The sequence below is a fragment of the Salvia hispanica genome, chromosome 6, assembly GCF_023119035.1.
Source record: "Salvia hispanica cultivar TCC Black 2014 chromosome 6, UniMelb_Shisp_WGS_1.0, whole genome shotgun sequence".
NCBI lineage: Eukaryota > Viridiplantae > Streptophyta > Magnoliopsida > Lamiales > Lamiaceae > Salvia > Salvia hispanica.
Window position 1 is genome coordinate 8590033 of NC_062970.1, and position 12363 is coordinate 8602395.

The 12363-nt window shown below is 35.2% G+C and overlaps 1 protein-coding gene across 1 annotated transcript; it reads right to left on the bottom strand.

Annotated features, from left to right (window-relative positions):
• Positions 1 to 8210: 8210 nt before the first annotated feature.
• Positions 8211 to 9947, bottom strand: LOC125194629 (pectinesterase 2-like). Its single transcript, XM_048092877.1, has 2 exons — positions 9083 to 9947; positions 8211 to 8893 (listed from the first exon to the last, which is right to left on the bottom strand). Exons 1-2 carry the CDS (start codon positions 9945 to 9947, stop codon positions 8211 to 8213), a joined length of 1548 nt encoding a protein of 515 aa, XP_047948834.1.
• Between the last annotated feature and the right edge of the window lie 2416 nt (positions 9948 to 12363).

The window sequence follows — 12363 nt, forward strand, 5'->3', positions numbered from 1 at the left end:
TCAAGCAATTGTTAGGAAAAAGCACAAGAATAATTCAAACAATTGCAAGAGCAAGATAAAAACGAAGTCAATTGGATTAAAACTATAAATCAATGCATCTTCACTAAGAATTCTACATAAAAGATGTTTAGCTACCCATGTTCATGGTAGAAAACAAATAGAAACAAGGAAAAACAGTGGAAATCATGATCCGAATTGCAATTGGTGGAAGAATTGAAGCTTGAATCTTCAATCTTCTTCCAAGAGTTCTTCACAAAGAGAGAGATGTTTTGTTGCTTGTAGAGAATGCCTAGAATTGACCTAATTCTTCCTTCTTATTCCCCTCTTCAAAAATAGCGTTCCTGCTTTGAAAAACGTCAGATTGACGGACCCGGCCGGGTGGAATTAATCCACTGGAAATTCACCCGGCCGGGTGGGACTTCTTTGGTACTCTCTGGAATCTCGCAGGCATAATTACGCCACCCGGCCGGGTGGAATTATAGGGTAATAATTCACCCGGCCGGGTGAGATTTTCTGGACAGCGCAGTGTTCGTATAACGGCCATAACTTCTTCTACCGAACTCCGATTGAGGCGTGCGAGATACCCACGCGAAGATCTTTCGAAGACGAAGAGATTGGTATGCATTAGGGGCTGATTGGACTTCAAAATCTCCCGTAAATATTGTCTCAAACCAAGGCTGCTGCACATCCACATATTTTGTACCTTTTTCTACACATTCTTAACAAAATGGTCAACATACCAACATAATAGAGAAGTAGATATAAACACGCCTAATAATAGACAAAATATGATCAAATTCATACATAATCACCCTCTAAAACCATGTAAAATCCAAGTATGTCAGCAGGATACAATTTTTAGATGATGAGTTTGTTCGTATCACATAGGATGACGTGCATCTTACTTTCGGCTTTCCAAAGGGCAATGTCCTGATGGACCAAAGAACTAAATAGATAGATTTCGCATTCCAGGAAGAAATAGCGAGCCAGCTAATAATGTATTCTTGATTTATGAATAATGTAACATATTAAGTTGTTTGCTGGCATTATTTGCATATCCTTTGTTTCATTATGTACCACTTAGTGATACATTATCCAGTAGGCAACTGAGAATAATGTATAGCATGGTTGTTAACATTGTTGTCATGCGTATGAGCTTTGGAATGCGTGTTTGTGATATATGTTACATTATTAAGCCAAATCAGTACATTACAACAATTTTAAAACAATAATGTATGCTAATAAAAACAATAATGTAAACAGGATGCGTCTTCGTGTTGTTGTTAATTTTAATACAATAATGTATGATAATAAAAGCAATAATGTAAATATGATGCATCTACATGTTGTTGTTATATACATTATTCAGTTGGTGCTGCAACATTATGCGCTTTCAGCATAATTATATTTTAATACGTTTGTGAACTATAGTACTCTGAAGAAACATTATGCACACACTCTCTCTCTCTTCCGTTAAATTTATCTTTCGCTCCATCTCTTTCTCCCCCAATTTTACTTATTTTTCCTCAGTCTCTGTAAAAATGGTAAACATATAGCTTGCATCGACCTCATCAATAATAATTTCTACAAGTATAAGCTCATTTCTATTAGCCGAATTTCACTCGAAAGAAACAATTTAGCCGTCAACTTCTTATTCTTCGGAGCGGCACCAGTGTGACGGAGGGAGTGACCATGTTGGATTTCTGTCGGAGGCATAAAATATACTTACAATCTTCTATTGTTGATAATAGCAAATTAGAGTTCGGAAAAAAAAATTGATTAAGTTGTAAAAATTGATTGTATTATGACTAAAATACAATCTTCCTATTGTGATTCATAAAAAATTGATTAATCTTCCATGGCCTCCGAGACGTTCTAAAACATTTCCTAATCAACTATCATGACTAAAATACAATCTTCCATTGATGAATCACGGCGCAGAGATTCTTACTAGATGATGAAGGACGGCGTGGAGATTAAGTTAACGAAAAAAAAAATCTCAAGGCAAAAATTATTTTCCCAAAATGATTTGCTTTCAATTAAAGGGGAGAGAATAAAATCATGAAGTGGCGTGAATCATGGAATGGTAGTAACCGAATCAAATATCATATGCCATTCTTACCCTTTTTTGATTTTAATACCTATTTAAAAACAAATAAAAGAGAGCCATATGATCCGTTGGATTGATAAAATAAATGGATGAGATCAACATGGATATTTGTCATTAATTGGGTTATGGATTTAAGCACTCCCATATCTATATATATATATATATATATATATATATATATATATATATATATATATATATATATTATATATAGGGATATGATCATATCATAACTCATATTTATGGTGATAACCTAATAACCCTCATTTTATGGACGAAAAATATCATTTTATGGAACATAATATCATTTTATGGAATAAAAGTATCATTTTATGCATGCTGAAAAAATATCATTTTATCGTGTATAATATCATTTTTAGTAAAAATGATACTTTTGACCCATAGGGGTGCGATCATATCATAACTCATATTTATGTGATAACTTAATAACCCTATCATTTTATGGGTCAAAAGTATCATTTTTACTAAAAATGATATTTATATATTAGAACTACAATTGGAAATAGAATTAAGGTCTCGTAAATAACTTAACCCTTCAAAGTTCAAATGTAACTATTTATAATTTATACTACTCCACCCGTCTCCTAAAAATGATAAACTTTTTCCTTTTTGATCCGTCTCTTAAAATAGAAATTTTTAATTTTGAGATTTTATTTTCTTTACCCATTTTCCACTAACACACGTTTCTTTCTATCTCTCTATTATTTTGTCAATTTTACAATAAAATCTCTGTCGTTTCAAAAGTTTCTATTTTTAGGGAACAGAGGGAATAGTATTTAAAACTCCATCTGTCCCCAAAAAATTGACAAACTTTTAAATGACACGAGTTTTAATATGCAATTAGTAAAGTAAGATAGAAATGAGAAAAGGGTCGGCCTGCTTATTCAGCCGGTTCCGGTTGTAACCGGTCCGGTTGACCGGTTAACTGGTTTCAAATTTTCATAAATCCTAGAATTGGAACCGGGACTAAAACTGACCGGTTCCGGTTCCGAACCGGAGCGATATATAATTTTAATCTGAATTTATTTATAATTTTTAAATACTAATTCAATACTAATAAAATAATAATCCAACACCTGGAAATATAACAAATAATACCTACAAATTCGAACAAATACAAGAAAAATTATAAACCAACCATACAATAATATTCATATATGGGTAAGAGTGATGTCAAGGGTAGTAGGTCAGACTAGTTTATGATGGCAGTTCTTTTATAAAAAAGGAGTTCTAAAATTTAGCATTTTTTTAAAAGCAGTTTTAAAATTGAATATCATTTTCCTTTTTTTTGCTAATAAATATTCAATGGAATTTCCAATACTAATTGATATTGTATTAGTATAGTTCTTTTGGAAATTAAAAACAAACTTATGATGTTCATAAAAAATAGATTGGGGAAATAAGTGTAGATTCAAAGCATCACGGTTTAAACATTTTAAATACTTAAGAAAACAGAGCTCCAAAATATAACACTGTTTAAATCTTAAAATCACTCAATGTTTCAAATTATTTTATTACAATTCAATATTAATACAATTAAGTTAGATTTACTAGTATATTTAATTATAAAGAAATAAAATTGAATTGTAATCCAGTTCCCGGTTAGGAACCGGTCGGATTCGGTTTGAACCAGAACCGGTTTATATAAAAAGTTGGAATCGGAACTGATTTTTCGGTTTCTGGTTTCTCAATTAACCGGCCGGTTCTAGTTAACCGAGAACCGGGGAACCGTTTAAGCACCCCTAGAAAAAAGTAAGTGAGAGAGGAAAAGGTAGTACAATGAGTGTTAGTGGATTGTCGGGTCTACATTAAAAATGATACTCACGTCCCATAAAAATATTTACACTTTCCATTTTCATCCTTCCCACAAAAATATGTGCATTCCATTTTTGAAAAGTTATATCAATTTAATAATGTAGGTTCCACCGTCCACTAACACTACCTTAACTACTATTATCTTCTTCTCTCTTACTTTACCGTACCATTCTCCCACTCTTTCTTACTTTACCAATTTTGTTTTAATTCCCGTGCCATACCCATTGCCTATATTTTTATGGGACGGAGGGAGTATGTATGATTATTATTTGTTGAAAAACTTTCCATATTTAGACTTTGTAATTTTGGGGGATAACCCAAAATGATAAAATTAGTCTATTTTTTAGGGACGGTAAAAAATTTCAAAAATACATTAGAGGTAGTATTTTTCAAAAAAATCGATTTATGTGATTAAAGGTAGTATTTGATAAAATTCAGGGGCAATTTGCAATGACATGTCAAGTACAAAATACAACGTGGATACTTTTTTTTTTTTTGGAAAATACATAAATCATTCAAAATGTTTCATTTTTTATCATATTAATACAAAAGGTTTGAAGTTTACATAAATTATAGAAAAAGTTTCATTTGTGTTTCAATTTAGTACATTCCGCTATATGTGTTTAGTATATTCTAGTATTCCGTGTGATGATAAAATGTTGTTTGGCTGTTGGTGAAAAACTATTCTAACTCGTTGGGACATATTCGTGATCTGAGTTGCTTAACATGTTTCCGATATTGTGGGATGTTGGAGTCCTAAGTCATACTCCCTCCGTCCCACACAGATAGTCCCACTTTGACCCAGCACGGGTTTTAAAATATTTAATGAAAAGTGAGTTGAAAAAGTTGGTGGGATGTGGGGTCCTACTTTTAAAGTATTAGTTTTATAATAAAATGTGAGTAGGAATGAGTTAGTGGAATATGTGGTCCACTACCAAAAATGGTAAAAGTGAAATGGGATAAACTTTGTGGGACGGAAGGAAATGGAAAAATGAGACAATCTTTGTGGGACGGAGGGAGTATATTTCTTGGGTCTAAACATGATGTTCTAAAATGATGCAAGGATGTAGTTGAACTTGCCTTGGTTGATGATCCTTGATGGTTGGAAACTCCTTTTTGCTGTTGGCTGTCCCACTCCCTTCAAGTTCTTATGACTTGTGAGAATTTTGGAGGTTGAAAAGAGCTGAGGAGTGATGTGGTGGTAGCTGTATATATTGCCATATCCCTTGGCTTGATCTTCTCTTTTAAGGAAGGGAGCTTTAAAAGCATCCATGCCTATTTAGTGAAAGAAGTATCAGCTGTTTGACAGCTTCCTTGCTCTTCTATTTCATTTTGCAGGTACCTTAAAGGGGCGTAAGGATTATGACGGCATGACAGTATTATTAGAGGCCTAAAGCACTAGAGTACGTCCTATATTTTGGTTTAAATTCTTGGTTTTTTGACTTAGATGATTGTTTTGATTTTTTTATATGAAACATAAATATGGTTAAAATCATTAATTATGGCTATCAAAGCCAAGAGCATAAATTTGAAGAGATAAGATATACTATCACACCCCTTTTCAACTGATTATTTATCATAATAAGATAGTTATTTTGTGTTTACTTTGATCGGGCCGTCTATTTAACACGGGCCACACTTATATTTTATCTAGATTACCAAATGCCCATTTAAAGTTGATAACTAGCTATCTTACCTTATCTACCCTTACCCAACTGATGATGCTCGTTTCATGCATGTGTTCCGTGGAAAAACTATACTCAAATCCATGAACTAACGTCTATTTTTGAGACAAGTGTGTGTGAAATCCGCCATTTTCAGAAGAAGGAACTAATCAGTTGGGCAGACGAACGAATCAAGAAAAAAAGGCAAAAACTACGGCATTGAGTTGATCAAGTAAAAAATTAAGCGGAGCCAGCAGGAGTTTTGCATTGAAAGATAGTGCTAAAGACCCCACCACCAATTGTGAAGGGTAGGAACGACATTTCAGAGAGGTGGTACCCTAGGGATGAGAGCCCTACGCCTCTCTATATAAAAGAAGCCCGGCACAAGAGAAAGGGGATCCCAGCCAGTAGTTAGATGGGGGGTCTCACAAGCTTTCTTAGTTAGGATATCTTTAGGAATTCAGCTCTCTTTTAGGGCTGAAATCGGAGGTCTTGCACTTCATCTTCTTGAATTCGTCGCACACACACACTTGGTCCTCACTTAGTTTAGTTTAGTTGGTATTTGGTGGTGGTTTCTTGCATTTTCAACTTTCGGTTATGTATTCCACTCCGAGAAGGGGTGATGAAACAATTTACTGCTTTCTTTGTTTGTTTTCAGTCTACTTTCGATGTTATCGACTTTTGATGTTTGACTTGGTTAATCTGAAGTTATGTTTCCATTTCCAGCTTCTGCGTTCTGTTTCATGCATGATATTTCTTATCTGCCTTCGTTTTCCCTTCTATGTCGCTTGTCTTAGCTCAAAAATATCTTGTTCTGTTTTGATTTGGTCAGATCTGATATTTTATGTTTAGGAGTCCTTAGGATGTTTAGATCTAGCAGTTTATGTTTCATTTCTGCAAGATTATGGGTTATTTTTCTTGTTTACGTGATTGTAGCTTAGATCTTAGGAGTAGATTTAATTTTACGAGTTGTTATGATGTTTCGTGTCTTGTAGCTTTTCAGATTTGTTCTTTACTCTGTTTTCCATGTTGATTTTGTGAAGAAGATGAAGTTGTTAGAAAGTTTTTACTTTACAGTGCTTTTTCCAGGGAACAGTCCTCGTTTATTCTGTTTGTCCATTTATGGAAAGTTTATTTAAGTTGATCAAGTAGTTTAGTTTCTTCCTGCAAGTTGATCAGTTTAGTTAAGTTTATTTTTCCAAAGTCTAGTAGTTTAACTTAACCCACCCCCTAGAAGCGTGGTAGCAGCCATCCTCTAGTCGTGTCATGCAAACAAATCTTCAAACGCCTAATCTCTGTGAGATCGATCCTTACTTCCCTATACTAGTTAAATAGTATTGTGGGTTAAGGTTTTGAAAACACGCTTTTGCACTCTTCTTTTCATCTCACTCGAGTAGGAGTAAGTCAAGTTGATTAGCCTGAGTTTTAACTGGATCCACTCACTGGCAGAGTTTATTAATGAAATAATGTATCCGTTTTAAAACATATACTCCCTCCGACCCAAAATACTTGAGTCGTATTCCATTTTGGGTTATCCCAAGTTACTTGAGTCATTTCTCTTTTTGGCTAAAAACAAAATATCTAATCACACATACTTTATTCTTTGTTTTACTTTAGTCTCTCTTCTATCTCCTACTTTATTGTTTCCTCTATTTTATTTAATTCATTAAACATAATTTTCTTAAATCTTGTGTAAAAAAGAAACGCCTCAAATAATATTGAATGGAGGAAATATAATACTAATAGATTGGTCAACCCATGACTGGTCAACTGTTTTGTCCACATATTGGATCGTACGAATTCCAACAGATCCCGGTGAAAATTGCTTATGTTTATTGTTTTTCTGACTAGTGTACTTGCAACATGAGTACATAATTTACACTATACAATTATATTTACAATTATATTTACAATTATTTTAAAGCGGACACTGACATTTAACTGAAATAACAAGCGGCTAGTAATCTCATAGTATATGAATCTGTTTACATTGATGAATCCAAGTAGTTGATCCTAATTAAGTTTGTGCATTGGCTGAATTAAAAAAGAATAATGATAATGAGGTTGTAGTTGTTCTTAGACGGTGATGCAAATAAACGAAGAAAAGTACGAGAATGACTGAACTGGTAATAAAGAACTCAAACTATTGAGAATTTCGGAGTACAAAACTCAATGTCAAAATATATAATCAAAGTCTATCTTTGAAGATCAACAATGAAGCCTTTATATAGGCAAAGGGAAATCCTAAACTTATAGAAAGAAAATAACTAAGAAATCCTAAATTTGTGTAAAGAAAATAACTAAAAAGATAATAAGCAAAAATAACTAATATTTTTTCCATCTCCTAATTCTATTAACTAGGAAATAAATAAAACCAAAAATATACTTTTCTTAGCCTCCAAGACTTGTCTTCTATAACTCAGACGGAATTAACAATTGAAAGACTTTTTGTGATTCCTTTGGCAAAACCTATGTAGATTGGATATATTAGAAATGAACATATGGTTAAACCGACGCATTGAATATTTATTGATAATAAATTAGCATGAATGAAAGCAAGTGTAGAAACAAGTAATTGAAATACTAGTAGTAGAAATTAATTAAAGGCCAGGGGTAAATGGCACATTCGTGGCGGGCAGCCACGAATTGGCGTCAATGAAATTCCCCGGCGTGAACTGTGCGGCGACGGATGGGCTGGTGATGACGTGATAATTGGTCCAATTGACCCGATTGGCGGTGGAGGAGCCGGGACCCGTATTGGCATACTCGGCGTAATACAAGGTATCCAAACCGACGGTCCCGTCCCACGGAAGCCAACCAGCTGGGTCGATCAAGCTATCGAGCTCGGTCTTCATGAACACCGTCCGCGAGTACTTCTTCCACGGGCGGCCCAGATAGGACTTGACGGATCCCTGAACGGGCTGGAGGTCCGGGGCAGCGGTGACCCGGGAGTTGTGGATGATGATGCCTGTTTTTTGGGTCGCCTCGGTCCGGCTCTGCGCGGTGATGGTGTTGCTCTTGTGGTAATGCAGGTAGATGTTGCAGTTTTGCAAGACGACAGCGGCGTTGCCGAAGATGAAGTCGACTGTGCCGTAGATATCGCAGTTGCGGTAGAACTGATTTCGGGCGTGGACGTAGAGGGTGTCTTGGTACCCTTCAAAGCTGCACTGATAGAACACGGAATGCTCGGAATCCGAACGCAGAGCCACGGCCTGCCCGTTCTCCGGCCCCGCCGTGTTCTGGAATGTGATGCCACGGCCGATGAACCCGGCTCCCTCAACAGCTGCGATTTGCTTGTCAAATTAATCACTAATGTTTTGCTAGTATATATATTTAAAGTCTTACAGTACGTATTTTGACATCTTTTTCCATAAATGGAAATATGATATTGGGACAAATTAAAAAGGAAAATAAGTACGTGTTTACGAACCAAAAAGTAGAATAAAAAAAAAAGTGCATTTAAATGACATACCAACAGTGGGCGAATTGAAGGTGGTGTAGCCGGTGGAGTTGCTTCTGCTTCCGGTGATAATAGTCCTCCCAATTCCGTCACCCAACAACATAACATTCACCAATTTCTCCCCAATTTCAACATTCTCTTTGTACGTTCCCGCCTTCACATACATCACATACCTCCCGCTTCCCGACCGATTCGCTGCGGCTGCCACCGCTTCCCCCACCGTCGTAAAATCTCCAGACCCGTCCTGCGCCACAACCACATCCGCCCCAGGGGTGGATGACTGCAGCAGCTCCAGATCAGCGGAAGGAACCCACTCTGGAAACCCTTCTCCATCACTCACCGGCGAAATAGACATACTATCATCAGATGTAGAACTCAAAGCTAGGGTATTGCTCAACAGCAAACTCACATTGTTAGACAATATGGGAAACACAGTGAAATAATCTTGTATGCCGAAGTCAGCGAAGCCGTCTTTGCACGTCTCCAAATTGGTGAGCGCCACGGTCAGCCTCCTCTGCATGTCGGCCGTGGTGTCAACGGTCTTGTTGAGCTCGTGGCTAGTTTTCTCATAGAATTTGACGCAGTCGGCCCATGCTGCCCTTTCCCGAGCAGAGCAACACTTGGGGCCAAGTTGCTGGAGCCCACTCAGCACGTGTATGCTGCGGTCAAGGGCTATCTGCAACGACATCTTCAGGAAGTCGGGCTTTTCATGTATGGAGGAGATGTCGTATTTAGGGTTTTGAGTGAGGAAATACTCACACGGTTCAGGGTTTGGGGTTTGGCTGCACCATGAGATGGCCGCAGAGGCAGAGGCTGATGCACACATAAATGAAATCATCACAAACTGGAACATGGCTAGTAGTATTATTTTCGCCATTACTGTGCTGGTGTTTTTTTATGCTTTCTTGTCTCCACTTAGGGGTGTTTAAATAGGGAGGGGCTCGGGGTTAATTTCATCATGTTTACGCTTAGATTAATATGATCAGCTTGATGACAAATTAATTTGATCATGATATGATGAGGTTGATGACTAGAATTAATATATATGGATATCTTTTTTGTGTTTATGGAAATAAATATGGATCATGTTTAACTATCGAGTTCATATGTAAGATTTTAATTAGAAGATTATTATGGTGGATGTATTGTGAGTTAAGTTTGACGTGGATTTACTAAGTAAAACTAATCCAAGCTAGCATGGGCGTTGCTACTGTTTTAACTTATATTTACAAATGGAATATTCTATGGCCCCGTTCGGATAGCCAGATTCATGCACAGATTGAGTGCAATCTGATGTTCGGTTGGTTCAATTCTATGTCGTTCAGGCCCGAAACAGATAGTCTAGGCCCGAAAAAGGCCCGCATCCATAGTAGAATTACTAGCTTTAATCCCAGACAAATCATCTCACCCCCTACCCTCCGACTATTTTGTCTGCCGCCTTTTACCCCTTTTCTGTCTATTATTAACACCTCCTTTTCTCTCTTTTTTTTTTTAAATTGAGGGTGATATTAACAATTGATTTTATTTCTCTTGTTTTTTTTCTATGGAGGGTGGTATACGAACAGTTACGTAATAGAAAATAAACATTAACATTTGATTTTATTTAAATAAATAAGTTTATTTTATAATTAATCAAATTTAATTATTTGACATTTCTGCTAAAATGAGATGTGTAATAAAAAAAAATGAATGGCCACCAAATTATCTTAAAATAAACATTATAGGCAGACAATAAATGAAATTAAAATAAGCACTGCCAAAATTATCTTAAACATAATCTAAGCAACCAAACAATAATATAAAATGCAATACTAATTTAATCTTGGACAAAGCCCATCTTAGCCTATCCTAGACTACATCTTATAACTATTTAGTCCAACAAACCGAACGGCCACTATGATGATCGATCACCTCTGACCTCCCAATTATATACTAATATACACGTGTATTGATTTATGGACTAATATCCACTATTTCGAATTGTATAAGATCGATTACACTTAAATAACTATATAAAAAAATATAGGTAATCCCTAAATCTTTGAACTCCGAAATAAAGCAAGTGATACTACCTAAATATAAATATGCAATAGTTAGAAGGGTCGCTGATGAGTTTAGTGAAGAAATCATATTAGGAGAGGTTGATATACTAAGGAAACAGTTGAAAGAAACTAGTTATAATCGGACAGCGGATCACAATCAATATACATATGTTATGTATAGAGAATAAAATTTTCGACGAGGATACCAAATTCTTATTTGGTGCGATTAATTATGCAATTAATGTAGACTTTAAAGTTAAATACTGTCCTAAAAATATACTATCAATTTCAACTTTTACTTAAATTAATGGCTTCCCATTATTGAAGGTGTATTTGGTGGTCTGTTCTTCTGTACGAACAACATGATTCTATGTAGCGAACATGCCAAGAAATTCTATTACAAAAGCAAAAAAACTACTCCATGAATTACTATTTGGGCCAATCCTGATTTCCGATCTATTAAATTGGATTTTACTTACGTCTTCTCCACAAATCATTTCTAATATTGAAGTTCGAACACAAAGTTCGCTTGAATAAATTAAATCATGTAAAAATGTCGCACATTAAGTTACCATGTATTTTCTCGGCAGGCTGCCGAGTGGCCCGCTTGACTACGTAGTAGCAGTGGCGGATCTATGTAGGAGCAAAGGGTACAGCTGTACATCCAAAATTCTCCAATAATACCATATAAAATGTCCCCCCAATGACAAAACTTTGGAAGTTGCCTAGCGGTAGAGTACTCATATTTCTCCTGCTAGACACGCAGAGTCAAGTCCTCTCAAAACCATTTTCCCTTTAGCGTCCTTTCAATATTGAAAGTTATTTTTCTTCTCAATGCAATCATTTTTTAACACCTTTTCTATTACTTATACATTTAAAATATACTCCAATGCTTTTAATTTTCTCTTACGAAACATGTTTCAATTTCTGCTAATGTTTTAACGTTTTTATCAATTTTATATTGTATTGTTAAGCATCTTAGTTCTTTTCAATAGATTCAATTTTTTATATTTTTTATTTCTAATGTATTTATAATTTCAAATGCATATAATTTTCTCTTATTATATTCAATATTTTTCTAATACATTTTTTATTTTATCATTTCTCAATTAGTTTGTTAAGCATTTTCGTTCTTGTTTACATTTAAAATTTTTATTTTTTATTTCTAATATATATTTTTCTATTTTCTTAAAACAATTGAAACTTTTATTAAATAAGTCGAAAGATGATTTCTCATTAAAAATAATGCAC

What these genes read in the sequence shown, in the direction of transcription:
- LOC125194629 (XM_048092877.1), bottom strand. Translation starts at nt 9,947, where the DNA reads ATGGCGAAAATAATACTACTAGCCATGTTCCAGTTTGTGATGATTTCA. An exon ending in CTTCAATTCGCCCACTGTTG is followed by an intron (nt 8,894 to 9,082) that starts GTATGTCATTTA and finishes AGCAAATCGCAG; the next exon opens with CTGTTGAGGGAGCCGGGTTC.